The sequence below is a fragment of the Coffea arabica genome, chromosome 2e (genome assembly GCF_036785885.1).
Source record: "Coffea arabica cultivar ET-39 chromosome 2e, Coffea Arabica ET-39 HiFi, whole genome shotgun sequence".
NCBI classification, from domain to species: Eukaryota; Viridiplantae; Streptophyta; class Magnoliopsida; order Gentianales; family Rubiaceae; genus Coffea; species Coffea arabica.
Window position 1 is genome coordinate 23,932,099 of NC_092313.1, and position 19,917 is coordinate 23,952,015.

Genomic DNA, 19,917 nt, shown 5'->3' on the forward strand with positions numbered 1-19,917 from the left:
TAGTGTCCAAACGTCAACACAAAATTAATAAAAGAAATCCACTGAGCTTTATTTGGAGAGAAAGAGGATACTTTTTTTTTATGAAGATTTGTTATAGAGGTCACTTATGTTGATTTATCTACAAATTGTATGTTCATTACGTTATTATTTCCTTAGTAAATTGTGTTCGTGCAAAAATCCTTTAGAAAGAACGGTTGAAAAGAGTGTCTTTTTTTTTGAATTTTCAAAGATGTAGCTCAACAAAGAAGCCATATTTAACCACATGAGCATTTGTAACCCAAAAAAAAAGTGTCATCTTCACTTGTTATGACTGCAAACCACTGTTAATAAAAGCACAAGACAAGTATGATACAAAATATGATAAGAATTTTTTTTTAGAAAAGTACGATTAAAAATTTGGCGCAAAAAGAAGTATTCACAAAATTAGACATATAAATTTGTGTACGAATATATTTGAAAGTTGTGAAACTAAAAATACAATTAAAATTAGAAGATAGGTCATTGATCTTATTCAAATTTTTAAATTTTTTTTCAAAATTATTTGTGAAGAATAATTCGTGAAGTATAATACGTCAAAAGTTTATTACGTGTTTTATACGATTAATTAAAAAGTATGAATATTTGGATTCCAGAATAATTTTAAAATATATAAAATATAAATTTTTTTATTTATACATATTAACATGTATTATACAGGTATAATAAGAGCATTTACTAACTAGTCTTCAAATGCTCCTTTTTTCCGTAAATTATCCGTGGTCTAAAAAGAACTAAAAGATTGAAAAAAATCTAGTAAAAAATGGTTTATCTTTGTTTAGCAATTTGACTGTGCTTGTGAAAACTTTTTTTTTTAACTTGTGCTTGTAAAATATTCCTATCAATTGCGAAATTAGTTACCTCAATCTAGGGCTAGAAACAAGTCGAGTCAAATCGAATTTTAGCCAAATCGAATCGATTCTCAATTTAAATTTATCAATCTCGAGCTTGAGCATAAATAAATAAAAAATAATTATTTTATTTTTAAAAAAAGAATAACAAATTGTAATTTTTCAAAATAAATAATAAATTATTAAAAATATATATATAATTTTAATATTTTAAAAAATATATATATATTTATAATTGAATCTATTTGCGAATTAACGAATTAAGTCCCTTTAAATTCGAGTTTGAATTTGACCTCAACTTGGCGAGCTCCAATCCGATTCATATTCGGTGTTGATCAAGTTCGCGATCCTGCTCGCGGTCCGCTGTCGCGCGGCTCGAACAACCAAAGTGACTGACCAATGACGACAATGCGCGTCCGTTGACTTCATTCCCTAACAATTCAACGACAAAAAAAAATCAAATCAAATCCCCTGTAAAGTGTCCAACGATTCAGGCACAGCGTACAACACCCCACTGCGGGGCAGCCGAGCTCGTCAGAGCCACACCACTCTTCAGAGCTCAAACTTTCTTTCTGACACTCGTTTTCTGCTCATATTTCTTCTTCTAGACCGCTGTCGTAAATTTCCAACTTTCCACGGACCGGAATTAGGGTTTAAGACCTTGCACACGTAGTTTTAGCTTGGTTTTCTGATCGAAAATGTCGAACTTTTCGCGTAAATTGAGGTTATCATCAACGCTGTTGAAGCGTTTGCAACAAAATGTTATCGCGGTAAATTCGAAGAACGTGTGTAGATCTTTTACCACGACGGAAGGGCATCGTCCGACCCTTGTTCATAAACGCAGTCTCGACATTCTTCACGATCCATGGTTCAACAAGGTTAGACGAAGGATCTTATCTGTTTTGCTTTTTTTTCTCTTGGTTTGTTTCTTAATTTTCGCAGATTTACTAGTGATTCTAGTTGTGAAGCTAAGAGCTTTATTTATAAATGCTTAACTATGCTGAGAAACATTTGAATTTTTCGACCTTCGTGTGCTTCAATTATTTATGATTTGCTGGATTGAGAATGAGCTTCTGGCAGCAGCCGAAGACTGTGAGCAGTTGCAGATTGTAAGGATATGCTTCAACAGTAGAAGTGGTTGTACACTTGCACGAAAGAATCTCCATAACTCAATTGTGCATGACTCAACTCTAGCTTGGCCATCTTTTTTCCCCTCTTTGGGGTATATTGGAGTATACTGCCATTGGCTTATTTGAAGTTTTTATACTTGGCTAGATGCTTACTCAAAATTCCGAGCAAAGTCTTAGTTTTGGATTGTCCTTTCGAAAGTAGGGAAAAGGAGCTTTTACGATGAGTTACATCTGTCAAATGGTTATCTAAAGTTTACATAATAGCATGAATTGCTGAATGCTAACTGAACTCTTGAGTTATAATTCTTAATTGAGTTGTCCTTGTGGAAGTATAATATTTATCTTAAAATGTGGTAATCTTGGGCAAATGAGATTTGTTGGCAAGTAAATTTTGACAAATCTTTGGGTTTGGAAAGCCTTTATTAATGTTTATAATTGCATCGGAAACTCTTGAACCATGAGAAGTGACTCGGAGTAGGAAGAAAGTTGCTTGAAAAATGGGAAGGGAACTCAAACCAGTTGTTCAGTTGTTGGTTTTAACACATTGGAAGACATACTAGTGCTCCAATTTCATATGGAGTAGAGATATGATGCACATTTCTCATTTCTATTATGATCCTCTACAGACTCTTATTTAACATAGAATGTCTCTTGACACTTGTACATGGTTCAAGTCTTCAATAGTTGCATGTTGTTGAATACAAGATGTGGCTCTTCGTGGTCCAAGGTTTGATTTTCTCAAGGTGTATGAAGAATTAATTCCTTGCTTTAGATCTGGGAGTTTATGCTCTTTGAATTCTGAAGTGAGTAAAGAGTGCATAGTTTTAGCTTCTTACATAGTCGTGTTTCAAATGCTAGGGAACAGCATTCTCAATGACAGAACGTGATCGCCTTAACCTTCGTGGGCTTTTGCCTCCAACTGTTATGTCTTCTGAACAGCAAATTCAGCGCTTCAGTAAGTCTTAATCGAGTGATATTTCATATGCAAATGGATAATACAGGATTTCCATCCCAACAGGAAGTAATTGATTAGTTTTGTGTAGAAAATTCGTGGGAACTAAGTAAATCAGATTAATTACTCAGTTGTTAAGATTGAGATGTTCTTGAACTTTAAGTTTCAGGCAAGAAGAAAGTCGGTTTTCAACTTAGGTAGTTTAGGATCAGATATTACAAAACAGAGGGCTATGGTTCTTTTAATATTTGTTATTAAATTTTGTTATTTAGTCTCAATATGCTTTAGCCATCCTAGTGAGAATTTGACTTCCTTTTAGGCTACCAGCATTTTTTATGCCACGTAAAGTCACTTGACCTTTCAAAATCAGACAAGTTCTGTATTATAAGTTGTTACCCCTTTGCATTTTAACATTCTCGGATATCCAGTAGATTCTGAAACTTCTATTGTGTTGCTGAAAAGTGAAAAGTGTTGTTTTTTATGGTTGTCTCTCCTAGATTTTTAGTTGCTTCTCTAACTTAATAGAGCTTTATCTTGTTTTAGGTTTTAAAATTGAGATAAAGATGCTTAATTTTTTTAATGTTGCCTTATAATAAATAATTATCTAGGCTTGTATTATTTCTGATTTCTTCTTGGACAACAGTGGCTGACCTCAAAAGACTTCAAGTCAATGCTAGAGATGGACCATTTGATCCAAATGCTTTGGCCAAGTGGCGCATTCTCAACCGCTTGCATGACAGAAATGAGACTATGTATTACAAGGTTGGTGCTTATAGTACTGCTTTCTATTTATCTTGCTTGAATTTTTTCAAATAAGATGCGAGGTTACTAACTCTGGACTCGACTTGTTGGTTTGATCTGTTAGAGTTGAATTTTATCCAAGATATACTTTAAATCTAGGTATTTCAATAAATTCAAAACGTATGAGGATATAGAGATGGCAAATATTGGTAATAAAGGAAAACCAGAGCAGTTGTACACTCTGGAATTTCCTTTTTTTCTTGTTTTCTTTTCTTTGAGCATATCTTTTTTTATTAGGACCTGTTTGCTCATCTAATCAAGTGTGAAATCTTTGCCACGTGCAATAGCTTGAATCAACAATTCAACTCCAACAGCATCTATTTTAATTGCAATTGTAACAGCTGTGTCATAGTGACAACTTAGTTTTGGCTGATGACTAGCTCTTTCTTGGTTTTGTGCTGGACATATATGATTGGAGCTTTCACAAACCTTCTTCACTTGGAATTATGCAATTTCTCTACTATAATTTTCCATTTTCTGTTGTGCCAAGGCATTTTGCTGATTGTTGACATTTGAATTTTCCAGAGGCAATTTGGATTCATATTCGTAGCTCATTTCAATGCTGCACATGTTGAACCAGAGATTTTAAATGATGTTGACAGGTTTTAATTGACAACATTGAGGAATATGCACCTGTAGTTTACACCCCTACTGTAGGTCTGGTGTGCCAGAAGTATAGTGGATTATTTAGACGACCAAGAGGAATGTACTTCAGTTCAGAAGATCGTGGAGAAATGATGTCAATGGTATATAATTGGCCTTCTGACCAGGTTTGTAGCACTTCTGGATATCTAATCCATTGGGAAGTTTTTATATTCTGGCATGAATTTATTTTGTTGAATTGCCATTACCAATATTTTGTAAACCTTGAAATTAGTGGACCAAATTCAGGAATTATGAAGCTTCAGTAGTATTTTGTGAAACTTTGCTCATGTAGTTTTCAGTAAAATCTTGTTTGTGATTTAGTTTAAGTAAAAGTTAAAATGTACTGATGTGTGATCTTTTGCTGCAGGTTGATATGATTGTTGTCACTGATGGAAGCAGGATTTTAGGTCTTGGAGATCTTGGAGTTCAGGGAATTGCAATTGCAATAGGGAAGCTGGATCTTTATGTTGCTGCTGCTGGAATAAACCCTCAGAGAGTATTTTCTTACTCTTATGTATCCAGCTGTATTTGATGACTGCATTGGATTTGTGGATTATCAAATGAATTGGGACATGATGCTGCTGCTATTTCTTCATTCTGTTGTTGGATAAGCTTTTAAGATTTCATGACTAGGACTCATTGACATAACAAATGGAAAAAGTGTCATGACGAGCAATAGAGTAAACAGTTTAGTTTTTTAAAATTCTCTCATAATGTTAAAGAAGGTTTTGCATTACTTGAACAGGAACTTCAAATCTTAATGCTGAAATCTTACGAGCAAACAAGAGGGTATTCACCTGCTGTATAGCCTACTCATATAGAAGCTCAATTTTTTTTTTGTCTTGACTATTCTAAAGTTTATGCCACTCCCTCTTTTGGATATTAAACTCACTTATAGGAACTCCTACCTTTTATTAAAATGCCACAATGTTGCTTTTGAGTTATTCCAGCTTGCCCTCATGCCCAATGATAACTAGTCATTTTGATTTGAGGAAATGGTTGCCTTGAGGTCTCATTTCATGTATTGGCGGAATGAAACTTCGGACTCGTTTTGGTGTAGTTGGAGTGACGCAGATGTGCCTACCCACATAACAGGATTGTTATGCGCTCACTATATTGTAGATTAAAAAATTTTTACATGTGCCCCACATAAAGTAATCTAACATCTTTTCAAGACTCATTTAAAGGTAATAGTATAAAAGAAACAAAATTTAGTGCAGCTCTAATTTTGCTGTAGCAAAAAAGGTGAAATATGACATTAGCAATGAGATTATAACTGCTGAATGTCTAGAATTAAATCAAGAGAGTAGTGACTTTAAGACTTCTGTATCAGTTTTATGCTGACTTTCTTCAATCTTATCCTTGGTCTTCTCAAATTCATTGTCTGCACTTTTGCTGGAGTTGCCTTTCACACGCCATCAAATGCCTTTAGGAGAGAGTTCGTTGACCATCTTGTGTTGTTTCCTGAAATTTTCAACTTTTGCTCTAGTTTATGCTGTAAACTGAAGTTCATGTTATATATTCGCAAGTTGACCAATACTTACATGTGCTTCTATTTGACCCCCTATAGGTGCTTCCAGTTATGATTGATGTAGGAACTAACAATGAGAAGCTTCTTCATGATCCTTTGTGTAAGTGTGTTCTTCTCCTACATTTGGATTAAGCTACTGTCCATTATTTTATTGCTTGTGACCCTTTTCACTTTGTGTGACTCTTGGAACATTGGAACCAAAAGGAACTTGGATTAGTGATTTTGTCATTATCTCTAGAAAAGATTAAGAGTAGCTTTCCTATCGTTAAAAGGTGGTGATCCATGAAGCTTAAGCCATATTTGTGTTAGTCTATAGAGCTTTACTGGATACAATACAAATTTCTAAAGACTTCAGTTATATGTGTTTTGAGCATGAACTTTTTACATTGCTCCATTGATAATCCTTAGAGTTTCTGAGTTTCTTTAAATGCTGAGTCTAGATTGGAGCATCCAACAAGGTTCTTTTCTTATAAAAGAATTCTATATGGTTTTGCATGCTTACAATAATACATGCATTGTTTTAACTGTGTCAGTGGATCATAAATCGTACCTCAGCTCTTGATATAAATAGGTTTTATCCTTGGTTTTTGTTGTTATATAGCCATCAGTATAGTAATTTGTGAGCTTCCACAATTATTAGAAGTTGCTTTTTTATTGTTAATTTGAGATTAAGGACTAAATGGGTACACAATGGGGACATAAAACTGTCAAAATGCAGTTTTTGATATAGCAACGGCCAAATTGAGATCTCTATGATACTTACAAAGTAACCAATTAGCTAACTTGCCATGCTTCTTACATTTTTCTCTTTCCCTTATTGCTTAGCATGGTTTTCTTGCTCAAACTGCACTGTGCAATCCAGTCTACCTGTTTTCATGATGCCATTTTGATTGCTTAATTTTTGTGCTGCTATTAAGGCTGCTCTAATGTGGATGTTCAGATTAAGTTATTGATGTCTGCTTTCTGTAGAAGAGTATATTTATTATAATCTTAATCAAGGTTGAAAGTCCATCTTTCATAACTGTATCCTACAAGTTCTTTCTTCAAATCTTGTAATTTCCTCTAAGTCATTTCATGTCTTGAATCCAGTAATGTGGAGCTAGGGGTTCACCTATTTGCCCTTTTTTTTCGTGACTTTTTGGTCAATATGTGTTACATTTCATGTCTATAGACTTGGGAATACAGCAGCATCGCCTTGAAGGAGATGAATACCTTGCAGTCATAGATGAATTCATGAATGCTGTCTTCACTCGTTGGCCCCACGTCATTGTGCAGGTATTTCATCAAGTTTGTTGTAGTTATATTGATTTAACCAAATGTTGAGGATCTTCATGTTGAGCTCTTACAAGAAATGAGGATGTCAAGATTTTTGTTGCCATTGTCATCATTTTCCCTTGCTCTTAACAAAATGTTGAAAGCATTTTGCATTGTTGCAGTTTGAAGATTTTCAAAGCAAGTGGGCCTTTAAGCTGTTGCAGCGTTACAGGAACGATTACAGAATGTTCAATGATGATGTTCAGGTAAAATTTCTCTGACTAATATGACATGGCATACTAACTAAAAATGTATGTTTGTACAAAGGATAATAGCATTGTACTGCAGAAGAAAATATGATTTACATGGTAGAACAACACAATTCAGGACCTTGAGATATATTGCAGGCATTATTTGTTGAGAAGGAAAAAAAAAGGAAAAGATGAAGCTCCCCTTAATTCATTACCAGCTTTCTGAAAGGAGAAACATGAGCCAAGGAGAAGTTGGACATTAGAAATGAATAATGGTGGTCTGGGAAAGGGGAAATGTGTAGGTGATGAAAGGGTAAATTTACATACCAGATGCCAAGTGGAAGTCTCTCTGAGATAGAATGCCCTTTGAGTTGGGTTTGTTGATTGATTTTTCAACTGTGAACCTATCATAGACTTGAGTTTCCAGATTTCTTTAGAGTATCAGAAATCTAAATTTGTGAAGTTGCTTGATCCAAGTACTCTATTAACTGACTTCTATCACTTCCTTTAGCAAAAGTTTTTTATTACTGGGTATACTTGATTGGCTAAAACATAGCTGACGTTGGAAATAGTATATGATTTGGGATTTGGCCTAATGCTAGTGAATGAGATCAGTTGCACATCAAAAGTTGTCTAAGGTGCATTGAACATCAAAGTAAATTGCATGGACGTGAAAAATCTCAATCACTTACAGGGTACAGCTGGAGTTGCAATTGCTGGTCTTTTAGGGGCTGTAAGAGCACAAGGGAGGCCAATGATTGATTTTCCTAAGATGAAGATTGTAGTTGCTGGTGCTGGAAGGTGAGGTTTTCTAGTAATTTTCAGTTTCCTTTTCTTTGTCTTCCTTTCTTTTTGTTTCTTTTCTTTCTCTTTCATGCCTTGGTAGAGGGAGGTTGAGTCATGCCTTGATAACATTGTAGTTCACATATGCTGTTTTGCTATTCATTGTTCTCCCTGTTCATTTGTACAAGGATATATACAGTTTCGGACTTGCATATTTAGTTGGTTAACTATAGCATGGATTGTCATTTTAGGGAATGTAGTGTGATGAAGTCAAATATGCAGACCAAGAACTTTTCCTAGGGAGGAGGATATTAGTCCAGGAAATATAGCACGCTAGGGTAAACATTGTTAAGTATGCCTGAATTGTTTTCTATGAATGCAGTGCAGGAATAGGAGTTCTTAATGCTGCTAGGAAGACCATGGCAAGAATGTTAGGAAACACTGAAGTTGCTTTTGAAAGTGCTAGGAGTCAATTTTGGGTGGTTGACGCCAATGTGAGTAATCTCATTCAATGCTCTGTTCTTCTCAGTGTCTGCTAATGTTTGATCAATCCTTCTGATTTTAAGTTACAATACACTTTCTTAATGTGGGGAGATTGCTTTCTATTACAATGTTCTATTCTAATGAAGTAACTAATTTAATTTACCCAGCTCTCAGTTTTGCTGGAGAGGCTGCTTGAAAAATCTGTTTTGAATTACAGATTATATAGAACATGTTCTTAGTGTCCAAAAGTGATTAAAAGGTTAATTACATCATCTATAAGTTCAATGGATTATCCTACTTATACCTTATCTTTTATGAAAAATCACGCGTCAGTTTCTGTACTACTACTTAGGTAAAGGGTGTTATCTAAAGCTTTTGGATTCTGTATTGGAAAATCAAAGTATTATTAAATCCAAAGTCATTTTAAAAAAGAATGTGTCATATTTACTGCATTAACCTGTCTTGGCTTTTACTTGATGATTCACCGCAAATTTGGACAAATCCCAGCTGGTCATGGTCTAGAATCGGGTGGGACTTGGTCTGAGGTATAATGTTCTCATTTTCTACATCAGAAGTTAAGAATTCCCGTCTGAGATTGCGGTTTTATTTTGGATGGAGTCAATGCAAAGAACCACTAATACTACTCAGACTGTGAATAATTGGCATTCTACTACAACTTTTGTAGCCCTTCTATCATGTTGACTGCTCTCATGCGACTTTTTTTACTAAATACAAAGAATTGTTTCATTGATTATACTGCTTTTTTAGCAACCTGATAGTTGGAACAGTTGGCTGTTTATTTTGGTTTTGAAGGTAGTATTTTTGTAGGTAGCATTGATTTGCGCGGAACAACATTTGCATGGTTCAACTTATTAGTTTTGCTCTTTATCAGGATCTGTACAAGTTATCAGCTGTCTTTATTTGGAATAGTTGCATGTTCATACTGAACAGTATCATGTTGTGAACGATTCGTAAATGAAGTTGATGTTGACTTCTACTATTTCGAAGCACTGAAAGATATGACTAAATAGTTTACACATCCATTTTGTGAGTTTAGGGACTGTTAACTGAGGCACGTGACAGTATTGATCCAGAGGCTCGCCGATTTGCATGGAAGGTAAAAGAAGCTGACCGTCAAGGGCTTAAGGAAGGAGCAAGTCTTGCAGAAGTGGTCAGTGAATGTTTTGACCTTTCACAGATGTGAATGCTTAATATTGCAAATCTTTACATTTTTTCTGCTTTTACAATCGATTGGTTTCCATGTTGTTACTCAAGGACTTCCCTAAGCTATGCACTGCCTTCTTCTATTTGCAGTATATCTAAGAAATCAAATTCTACTAACACAAGTATGTATTTGAATGTGCAAACTAAGTTTCTCAAACATCCCACGTGTCTAGGTTTGATAATTAAATACTCAATGAAACTAATCTGAGAGAGCAAAAATATTTAAGATGAGAACTGCCTGTATGGCCTTCATTCTGTTTCTTGAAGGATTTCACGAGTGAGTTTGGCTAGAATAGTTGGAAAATTATGCAGATGGTTGTTGTCTCATGGTTACTTTATTCCCCTATACTTTGGGGAGTCATGGGATGTTTATGATAAAAATAAATAACTGCTGCAGTTTATTTTAGCCCTTGAATACATGCCAGGAAGATCATGACAACCAATTATTAATGACCTATACTTGTAAGACTTCTTTTCTGCAAAGTTGTGTGTGTTACATGTGCTCATGAATGAAACACTAATTTGCTTCATGTCAACATGCTATAATTTATTCATATTAAAATTTCCAAATTTTAGTAACTCAATGTAGTTCTTTTGTGTGTGTGTGTGTGTGCGTTTTATGGACCTCTGACTGCTGTTAATATGAATAAACCACCATCTGTGTTCAGCCTGCAATTTGAATTCCAAAGCTTTCTCTCTCTCCCTCTCTCTCTTCCCCTTCCCCTTTTCTCCCTTTCCTTCTGAGTTTTCTGTTAATTTGTTTGGGAATTTAAGCTGCACATCTTTCAAAATTGTTTGTTGTAGGATATCACAGCTAGGCGCTTAAAAAAAGAAGATCAGCGAACTTGCAAGCATTTGTTAACACCCACTTTACCTGTTCATATGACAGCATAATTTAATATCGGGTCCAGGATTCGAGTCAAATCTACTTTGCTATGTGATCTAAGCGTTAACATTTTTTAATTGTGAAATTACATCTTCAGGTTTCCTTTATTGGCATGTGATTTTGGTCATGAGCTTCATTTTATTACTAACAGGTCCGTCAAGTTAAGCCAGATGTACTTCTTGGTTTATCTGCTGTTGGGGGCCTGTTCTCTAAAGAGGTATGCCTTTGTTGCATAATCAATATAGAGAGTTTTTCCTCTGTATGAGAAACTGAAGTTGAGTGCTGACTTAGATATTAAGTTGGAAGTGGCCGATAAATTTTTCTCTTCTGTCATAAACCATATTGTTAAGAGAATATAAGTATTATTGTAGATAATAAATTAGTAAGGGTATTTTTGTAAATAGTTGTTAGGGTTGTATTCCTATAAATACTAGTTGGTCACTCATAATATAGTGACTAGATGTTTTCCTTCCAAGATACCTGTTGACATGGTATCAGAGCAAAAGTCCTAGGGTTAGGGTTAAACATCTAGCAAAATCACTGTTCACGCCGCACTGTTCATCGCGGCACTGTACACGCGTACTGTTCACGCGTTACTGTTCACGCGTTACTGTTTATGCCGTTACTGTTCACGGCTCAAGTTTTGACCCGTTTTTTCGTTTGACGTGCTATTCGCTATGGTTGAAAGGTTTGTTAATACGGCTATCACTGACCAAGTTGAATCAAGTTTTTCAGCACATGGGTCACAGAAAACTGTTACTATATCTGAGGAAGATTATGTTAAATTCCTACAGTACCAAGCTACAAATCACGCATCTCTTCCCTCTGCTTCTTTAGCACAAAAAGGTAATGACTCATGGATTATTGATTCCGGAGCTACTGATCATATGTCAGGTACCTCTAAATTTTTTTCTAATTTTCAAGAGTCTACTTCCTTTCCTCATGTTACTTTAGCTGATGGATCTACCACTAAAGTTAAAGGCCTAGGCACTGTAGAAATTAATCCATCACTTCCGCTGTCTTCTGTTCTTTACGTACCCAATTTGCCCTTTAATTTAATGTCTGTTAGTAAGCTCACTAAATTTCTACAGTGCACAGTTACTTTTTCTCCTGATTCTGTTGTCATTCAGGATTTGAAGACAAAGAGGACGATTGGTGGAGGGTATGAGCATAATGGTCTTTACTTTCTCCACTTCAATGGTCCGATAGCATGTCCTGCTACTGTTTCTCCTCTTGAAATTCACTGTCGTTTAGGTCATCCGTCTTTACAAAATTTGAAAAAGTTGGTTCCTACTTTGAGTCAATTATCTTCGTTAGAATGTGAGTCTTGTCAGCTAGGAAAGCATCATCGTGTTTCTTTTGCTCCTAGAGTCAATAAACGGGTTTCTGAACCATTTTTGTTAGTTCATTCTGATGTTTGGGGTCCTAGTCGAGTCACTTCAAAGTTAGGTTTTAAATATTTTGTAGTTTTTGTTGATGATTTTTCCAGAGTTACATGGCTTTATTTAATGAAAGATCGTTCAGAATTATATTCCATTTTTTGTGCATTTGTTACAGAAATAAAAAATCAATTTGGTGTGCCTGTACGTATACTTCGCAGTGATAATGCGAAAGAATATTTTTCCACTCCTTTTAATACCTTTATGACTAAATCTGGTATTATTCATCAGTCCTCTTGTCCTCACACTCCACAACAGAATGGAGTTGCTGAAAGAAAAATTGGACATTTAATCGAAATTGCTCGAACATTGTTGTTGCACACGAATGTGCCCAAACAATTTTGGAGTGATGCAGTTCTAACTGCATGTTATTTAATTAATCGCATGCCATCTAATATTCTTGGAGGTCAATTACCTCACTCCATTCTTTTTCCTCATGAACCTGTGTTTAAATTGCCTCCTCGTATTTTTGGATGTGTGTGCTTTGTTCATCAGCTTGCTCCCGGGGTGGATAAATTAGATTCTCGTGCTATTAAGTGTATTTTCTTAGGATACGCACGAGCGCAAAAAGGGTATAGATGTTACAGTCCAGTTTTAAATCGATTTTTTACTTGTGCTGATGTTACTTTCTTTGAATCCACTCCATATTTTATCAAACAAAGTATGTCTTGTGAGTTAGACCAGTGTCACTCTTTTTCCTCTCCTGTTTTACCAGTCCCTTCCCCTTTATTACCTGAGTTATCTAGTCCACCAGATTCCATAACTCGATTATCTCGTCCTCATCTTCAAGTTTACTCTCGTCGTTCCATGGTTGAGAAAGTTCCTGATATGCCACGCACTTCACCAATTAACTCTCACTCTTCAAATCCAGGTATGACGCCCTCCTCTGAGTTAGATCTTCCTATTGCTTTACGCAAATGTAAGAGACATTGTACTTCCCATCCTATTTCTAATTTTGTTTCTTATTCTCATCTCTCTATGTCATATTCTTCTTTTGTTGCTTCCCTTGATTCTATTTCCATTCCTAAGTCTATTACCTATGCTCTTAATCATCCTGGTTGGAGATTAGCCATGCAAGAAGAGATGTCTGCTTTGGAACAAAATGGTACTTGGGATCTTGTCCCTCGTCCTTCAGGTAAGCCTGTTGTTGGTTGTAAATGGGTGTACACTATAAAAGTGCAGCCTAATGGTTCTATTGATAGATTAAAGGCTCGTCTGGTAGCTAGAGGATTTACTCAGGTGTATGGAGTGGACTACTTAGAAACATTTTCTCCTGTTGCAAAGATTACCTCTGTTCGTCTTCTTATCTCTTTGGCAGCCACTTATAATTGGCCATTGCATCAGTTGGATGTGAAAAATGCATTTCTGCATGGAGATTTGGAAGAAGAGGTATATATGGAACAACCTCCTGGATTTGTTGTTCAGGGGGAGAATCCGCGGTTGGTTTGTCGTTTGAAAAAATCCTTATATGGATTGAAACAGTCTCCGAGAGCTTGGTTTGGCCGGTTTAGTAGTGTTGTCATGGAGTTCGGTCTGACAAGATGTGGAGTAGATCATTCTGTATTTTATCGGCATTCTAATGCTGGTAAAATTTTATTAGTTGTTTATGTGGATGACATTGTGATTACAGGTGATGATGTTGTGGGGATCCAGAAGCTTAAATCCAATCTGCAGGCAAACTTTCAGACAAAGGATTTAGGTCATCTACAGTATTTTCTGGGTATTGAGGTAGCTCGGTCTAAATATGGGATTTATTTATGTCAAAGGAAATATGTACTCGATATGTTGAGTGAAGTTGGGATGTTAGGTTGCCGACCTGTGGATACTCCTATGGATCCCAATGTGAAATTAGCAGGAGATCAAGGTGCATTACTTGATGATCCTAAGCAATATCGAAGACTTGTGGGTAAATTAAATTATCTCACTGTAACGAGACCTGACATTTCGTTTCCAGTGAGTGTTGTGAGTCAATTTCTTGATACCCCTCGTACTAGTCATTGGGATGCTGTTATACGGATTCTCAGGTATCTTAAGAGTGCTCCTGGAAAAGGGTTGCTGTATCAAAATCATGGACACGCTGATATTGAAGGATATAGTGATGCAGATTGGGCTGGTTCTGCCTCAGATCGAAGATCGACTACAGGATATTGTGTGTTCGTTGGTGGTAATTTAGTGTCGTGGAAGAGTAAGAAGCAAACAGTTGTATCCAGATCAAGTGCAGAATCTGAATACCGCGCTATGGCTCACACTGTGTGTGAGTTGGTTTGGTTGAAGAGCATGTTACTTGAACTTGGGTTTGAGCATAAACAGCCTATGAATTTAGTGTGTGATAATCAGGCGGCTGTTCATATTGCGTCTAATCCAGTGTTTCATGAAAGGACAAAACATATTGAAGTTGATTGTCATTTTATTCGAGAGAAATTGCTTGACGGGGTCATCAAGACATCTCATGTACCGTCTGTAGATCAATTGGCTGATGTGTTTACCAAGAGCTTAGGGGGCTCTAGGGTGAAATACCTTTGTAACAAGTTGGATGCTTATGATATATATGCTCCAACTTGAGGGGGAGTGTTAAGAGAATATAAGTATTATTGTAGATAATAAATTAGTAAGGGTATTTTTGTAAATAGTTGTTAGGGTTGTATTCCTATAAATACTAGTTGGTCACTCATAATATAGTGACTAGATGTTTTCCTTCCAAGATACCTGTTGACACATATTTTCCTCCATATCAATGGACAACTTCAATAAAGATGGTACTGCTTTGTAATTCAAGTTAACATAGCACTGCAATTTACTCATTAATGGTCAAGGGTTGTGTTTTTGTTAGAATTGCTGCAATCTATAAGTTAGTATTGCAGTCTGAAACTTCAAAAGAATTCTCAACTTTCTGAGATTGATGTGGTTCATGTCCATCTTCTTTTACTTGTATTCATGTGCTTCTATGTTAACCAATGCCTATACAATTGTATAGTAATTGGTTAGCTATATGGTTCTTTTTCGTCTGCTTTCCTACATTCAATCAATGCGAAACTAGCTTTGCCTTTGTAATAAAGGCTTGTCCTGTTTTTCCTTGGCTTTAGTCCACATAAATAATACCAGCTGTAAGTACTCTTCTATTTGTTTAACTTTTCCCATATGTTTTATGCTCTTGATGAGAACAAAGCAAGCTTGATGACGTGAGGATCATCCAAAAAGACTTTCCTTTAACAATATTTATAAGTGATTGGAAATACTTTTCTGTCTTCAGGTGTTGGAAGCCCTCAAAGATTCAACTTCTACGAGGCCGGCTATTTTCCCAATGTCAAATCCAACTACCAACGGTATCTTCTTCACGAAGCAGAGAAAAGATTTGAGCATTGTGTACGAAGAGCCTCTATAATTTGTTTTTGACTTTTTGAATTTTTCTAGCTGAATGCACTCCTGAGGAAGCATATTCTATCGTCGGTGACAACATTATATTTGCAAGTGGCAGTCCGTTTAAAAATGTTGAACTGGGTATGTCTTGTGCCTAATGCTTTTATATTAGGCATTGGATTTTCTTTCATTTTTTAATTTTAAGTATCCAAAAACCATTTAAGCTGGAAGAAGCTAGACAAGATTAACAGTTAGATGCATGACAAAAATACAATTAACTACCAGATTAGCATTATCAATGACACAAGGCTGTCAGTCTTCTATCTTTCCTACAACTCAACCTCACTCATCATACCCTCGTTTACCCATGAACACTAATTTCCATGATTCCGATCGATATCTGACAGCATTCATCTTACTCCATGATAGCTACATCAGATCTCACTAATGTCCATGACACTGCATAGTTCACCTTTTTTGGGTTCCACTGGTAATTTCTTGGTGTTAAAATCTTATGCTGTTTGCTTGATTAGCTTTCTGGAGGAAAACACGTCAGAACCTCCCAAATTTTGACATATATGAAAGCATATGCTCTTCTCCTTTTGGGAAACTCTGTTCAAATAAAAGAGAAGATGCTTCTTCCAAGGCCAAGAATTTTGTGTCCAAAGAAAGAGCTGCAAGTTGATCTGTTAAACAATTCCTACGGATTTTAATTATTCTCATTCTGTCTTATTTAAATGTATGTATCAAGACATCTGGTCTGTAAATGCATTCTGAACCATGTCTCGATGAATAGGAGGCGGTCGTATTGGGCACTGCAATCAAGGAAACAACATGTACCTTTTTCCTGGGTAAGAGGCTAAACCTTGGACATACAAAGTAAGAGTTTATCTGATCTTTTATATTTTGATCTATATCTTGAATGTTGCATTTGAGTTCACAGGATAGGACTGGGTACTCTTCTATCCGGGTCTAGAATCATATCAGATGGCATGCTACAAGCAGCTGCTGAATGGTATTTCCTGTATATTTTATCTGGACTAAGAAATAATTAAGTTTACCTCTGAAACCATCATGATATCCAAATTCACTGACAGATTCCAATGATTAGACCTACATGTCAATGGGGCCATTCAACAGTGTGCTTTCTTTTGTTTAAGAAACAAAATGTGTACAGCCGTCTTATGTGGTTTACTTGTTTCTATTTGGAGAATCTGTAAGCTTTGTTAAAGTAATAGAACACTGTGGTTCCGAAGCTTACAAATTCGAAAGAAAATAATCCTGTTGTTTCTTGTTAAGAGATAATGTCTAGATACTTCTTCATAGATTCAAGAATGGCAGGAAATCTGGACACTCATTTGCTGTTCAGCAGCCAATAACGAATAGACCGAAAATTTTAGTTTTTGAACAAGGCAGAATCATGTATGACTTGCATGAATTTAGAATAGATGTTTTCTGCTGGCAATAGGGAATTATAACCTTTCTGACATTGAATTGAAAATTACAGTCTAGCAGCATATATGACAGAGGAGGAGGTGCTCAACGGGATCATATACCCTCCAATATCCAAGTAAGGATAGGTTTTTAGTGATCAGATTGCAATTTGCTTCAGCTAGTAGTTCCTATATCAAGGGAGGTACAGTGTTGATATGATTCCTGCATGCAGGATACGAGATATAACCAAGGAGGTAGCTGCAGCTGTCATTAAGGAAGCTGTAGCAGAGGATCTGGCAGAAGGATATCGTGAAATGGACAGCCATGAACTAAGGAAACTTAATCAGGTATCTTCCAGTAATGCTGATCTTCTTCACCATTGCTTTTTCTACACATTTAAAACAGCAGACCTGCTTGAAATGCTTGTAGGTCTTGGGGCAACATGAGCTTCTATATGGCTCATAACGGCTATCTTGTATGCATAACCTATTGAATCATAGCTGGTACAATTAATGTCTTTGTACATGATTACTGGAGATCTTGCGAAAGCTAGTCATAAAATCTAGTTTGCTGAATATATGAAGCATAATACGAGTTTAAGATAACTTTTTCTGGCCACTGAGTGGCTGTAGGAATTTTTATAACCAAAGTGTGAATGAGACATGTTAGTTGATTAGGTTGTGTTCTTTACACAACTTTGTCTATGGTCGAATTCAGTCTCCCAGTGAACTTCCATATGTATCAAGTACGGTTTGTCTGTACAAAATCAGCCGTTTACTAACTATGATTTCTTTACTTATGTTTCTCCCCAATTTGCAGGAAGAAATTGCAAATTATGTTGAAACCAATATGTGGAGTCCAGATTACCCAACGCTTATATACAAAGAGGATTGAACGCACCCAACCTTTCTAGGAACAATTTGGCGAGCGTGAATGAAGTATTCTAATTTTTACTTGGACACAACCACAATTGGTACTTAGCCTGCAATGTCTGTTTCCGGAGATTGTAATATATATTTTGTTTAGGTTCTGAGCTGCATGTATCTATCAATTTCCGTGGAAATTTTTTCACCCTTCCCAAAACCCAAAAAAACCCAATAGATCCTGTAAACAGTAGAATTTGGGAGCCAAGTTTTGCCATAACTCTTCCCCTGTTCTGAGTCTATAGCGAGGATGAGGATGGTGATGCAAGAAGGCCTTTTGGTTCGGATTTTTTGCTCTATTCTTGTAAGTGAATCGATGATGACATGAAGGCCATTTTTATTCTCGAATTGATATAAACGATGACGAATTGTATAAACAGTTAGAGGTGAGTAAATAGAATAAAAATCAAGGATCCTTATTTGACAAACGCAAAATTACAGATTACGAGATTCTTGACTAGACAGAAAAGAAAGGGAGTAGAGTAGCACCAGGTTAAATCAGAAACAAGAAGCTGAGATCGGAACAGAATTAAATAATAAATAATAATGCTACAAAAAGAATTTATTTTTAACATTTTTTTTGAATAAATATTTTTCATAGTTGAACTTTTGGAAAAAAAAAAGATTAATTTTTCTTACACTGATAGTGTATAAAATTTGAAACTTAACTTTTGTACACATGTCATGAATGAAACAGTAATAGTGTATATATTGTCTGTGTGTATAAGATTTATTCAAAAAAAAAAAAAAACTCCAACACCATTCTGTAAAGTTACTTACTTTTATATTGTGATTTTTTTTAATCGAGCTCAAATACATGTATTGATACTTTACTTTCCTAGAATTCATACACTTGGAGATTAATACTGGAGGCAAATACCGAAGATATATACTTCACGGTTTCCTGTGGGCTGGGCTGGGCTGGGCTATCGGGGTATGGCGGTGGAGTGGGGGCTATGGCTGGCAGAGGAAAGGTAATCCCTTCCATTTTTATATAAACTTTCACAAATGCTCAAATAAGTAGAGATTCTGCAGAAGAATTATTATACATGTAGAACAGAACACTTGGTTCTTTTCTGGGCCTGGGAGAAGATGATGAAGAGTGTCCGGCTGGCAATCGTACTCGTATTACTGCTGGTTACGATCCTCATCATGCTGGATTCAACCGTTGCATTAGAAGCAATTAGCCACCGCGGTGGCGGTGGCGGTGGTCGAGGTGGAGGCAGCCGTGGTGGTAGCCGCGGAGGGGGCGGTAGTGGAAAGAGGAATAGATTTATCCCGGTTGTTGTAGGAGGTCATGGCCGTGGTCATCATCATAAGAGCTCCGCCTCGCCCAGCATCAAGGGGGATCTTATGGCTATGCCTATGCATGGTCCTGTCTACTGCATATTCTCATGTATAATCTTGTTATTCCCTATGATTTACTAGCTTGTTTTTTTTTCTCAAACACCATGGAAGCCAGGGCTTGAAAGGGGTGTCAGATCAGGAGCAGAATTCGGGCTTTGAAAGGTTGATAGTCCAATGTAGATATTTAGAGTTTGAGGTCCGTGCTTATCAGAAAAATATCTAATCTTGCCTGCATTTTCAGTAGTGCCGTCCAATTCATAGTTGTGTAAATGGATGAGGTAAATATCGTCTTTGTTTAAACTACTGTGTTCACGGGTTCATGCTTTTACTTGTAACTACAATTTGGATTATCACATTACAATTACAAAGTTTCATGTAATCTAACGACGTTGATTAAAAAAAATTAAGGCACCTAAATTAATTCAAATTCAAAATTATTGTATTATGGATTCGTGGTTGGTAATGTATAAGCTAATTGTCGCTCACCACGTATTTTGATATGATTATTCTGCGTGTCCACTTGTAAAGCATATAATAGAAGAGGTGTGTGTCTAACCATAAAGGATTCTATGGAAATAATAGGATATAAC

General features: G+C 36.1%; 1 protein-coding gene across 2 annotated transcripts; it reads left to right on the forward strand.

Annotated features, from left to right (window-relative positions):
• The first annotated feature begins 1,203 nt into the window (after positions 1–1,203).
• On the forward strand, positions 1,204–18,357 carry LOC113732057 (NAD-dependent malic enzyme, mitochondrial-like). 2 transcript variants are annotated; one of them, XM_027257659.2, is made up of 19 exons: positions 1,204–1,765; positions 2,876–2,972; positions 3,613–3,731; positions 4,373–4,540; positions 4,783–4,911; positions 5,986–6,046; positions 7,118–7,221; positions 7,383–7,466; positions 8,146–8,252; positions 8,617–8,728; positions 9,775–9,888; positions 10,979–11,044; positions 15,517–15,589; positions 15,678–15,764; positions 16,420–16,474; positions 16,567–16,638; positions 17,131–17,193; positions 17,290–17,404; positions 17,877–18,357. In XM_027257659.2, the coding sequence occupies exons 1-19, from the start codon at positions 1,586–1,588 to the stop codon at positions 17,949–17,951; spliced, it is 1,881 nt and encodes a 626-aa protein (XP_027113460.1). In that variant the 5' UTR covers positions 1,204–1,585; the 3' UTR covers positions 17,952–18,357. The 2 variants fall into 2 exon arrangements, 1 of the variants encoding a protein (XP_027113460.1); XR_011840510.1 differs by lacking the exons at positions 15,678–15,764; positions 17,877–18,357 and having other exon boundaries at positions 1,448–1,765; positions 15,517–15,629; positions 17,290–17,405.
• Positions 18,358–19,917: the final 1,560 nt, after the last annotated feature.

Bases quoted from the DNA above. Each gene is read 5' to 3' on its own strand.
- LOC113732057 (XM_027257659.2), top strand. From the start codon at position 1,586: ATGTCGAACTTTTCGCGTAAATTGAGGTTATCATCAACGCTGTTGAAG. The intron at 4,541-4,782 runs GTTTGTAGCACT...CTTTTGCTGCAG, and splicing joins ATAATTGGCCTTCTGACCAG to GTTGATATGATTGTTGTCAC. The intron at 7,467-8,145 runs GTAAAATTTCTC...AATCACTTACAG, and splicing joins TGTTCAATGATGATGTTCAG to GGTACAGCTGGAGTTGCAAT.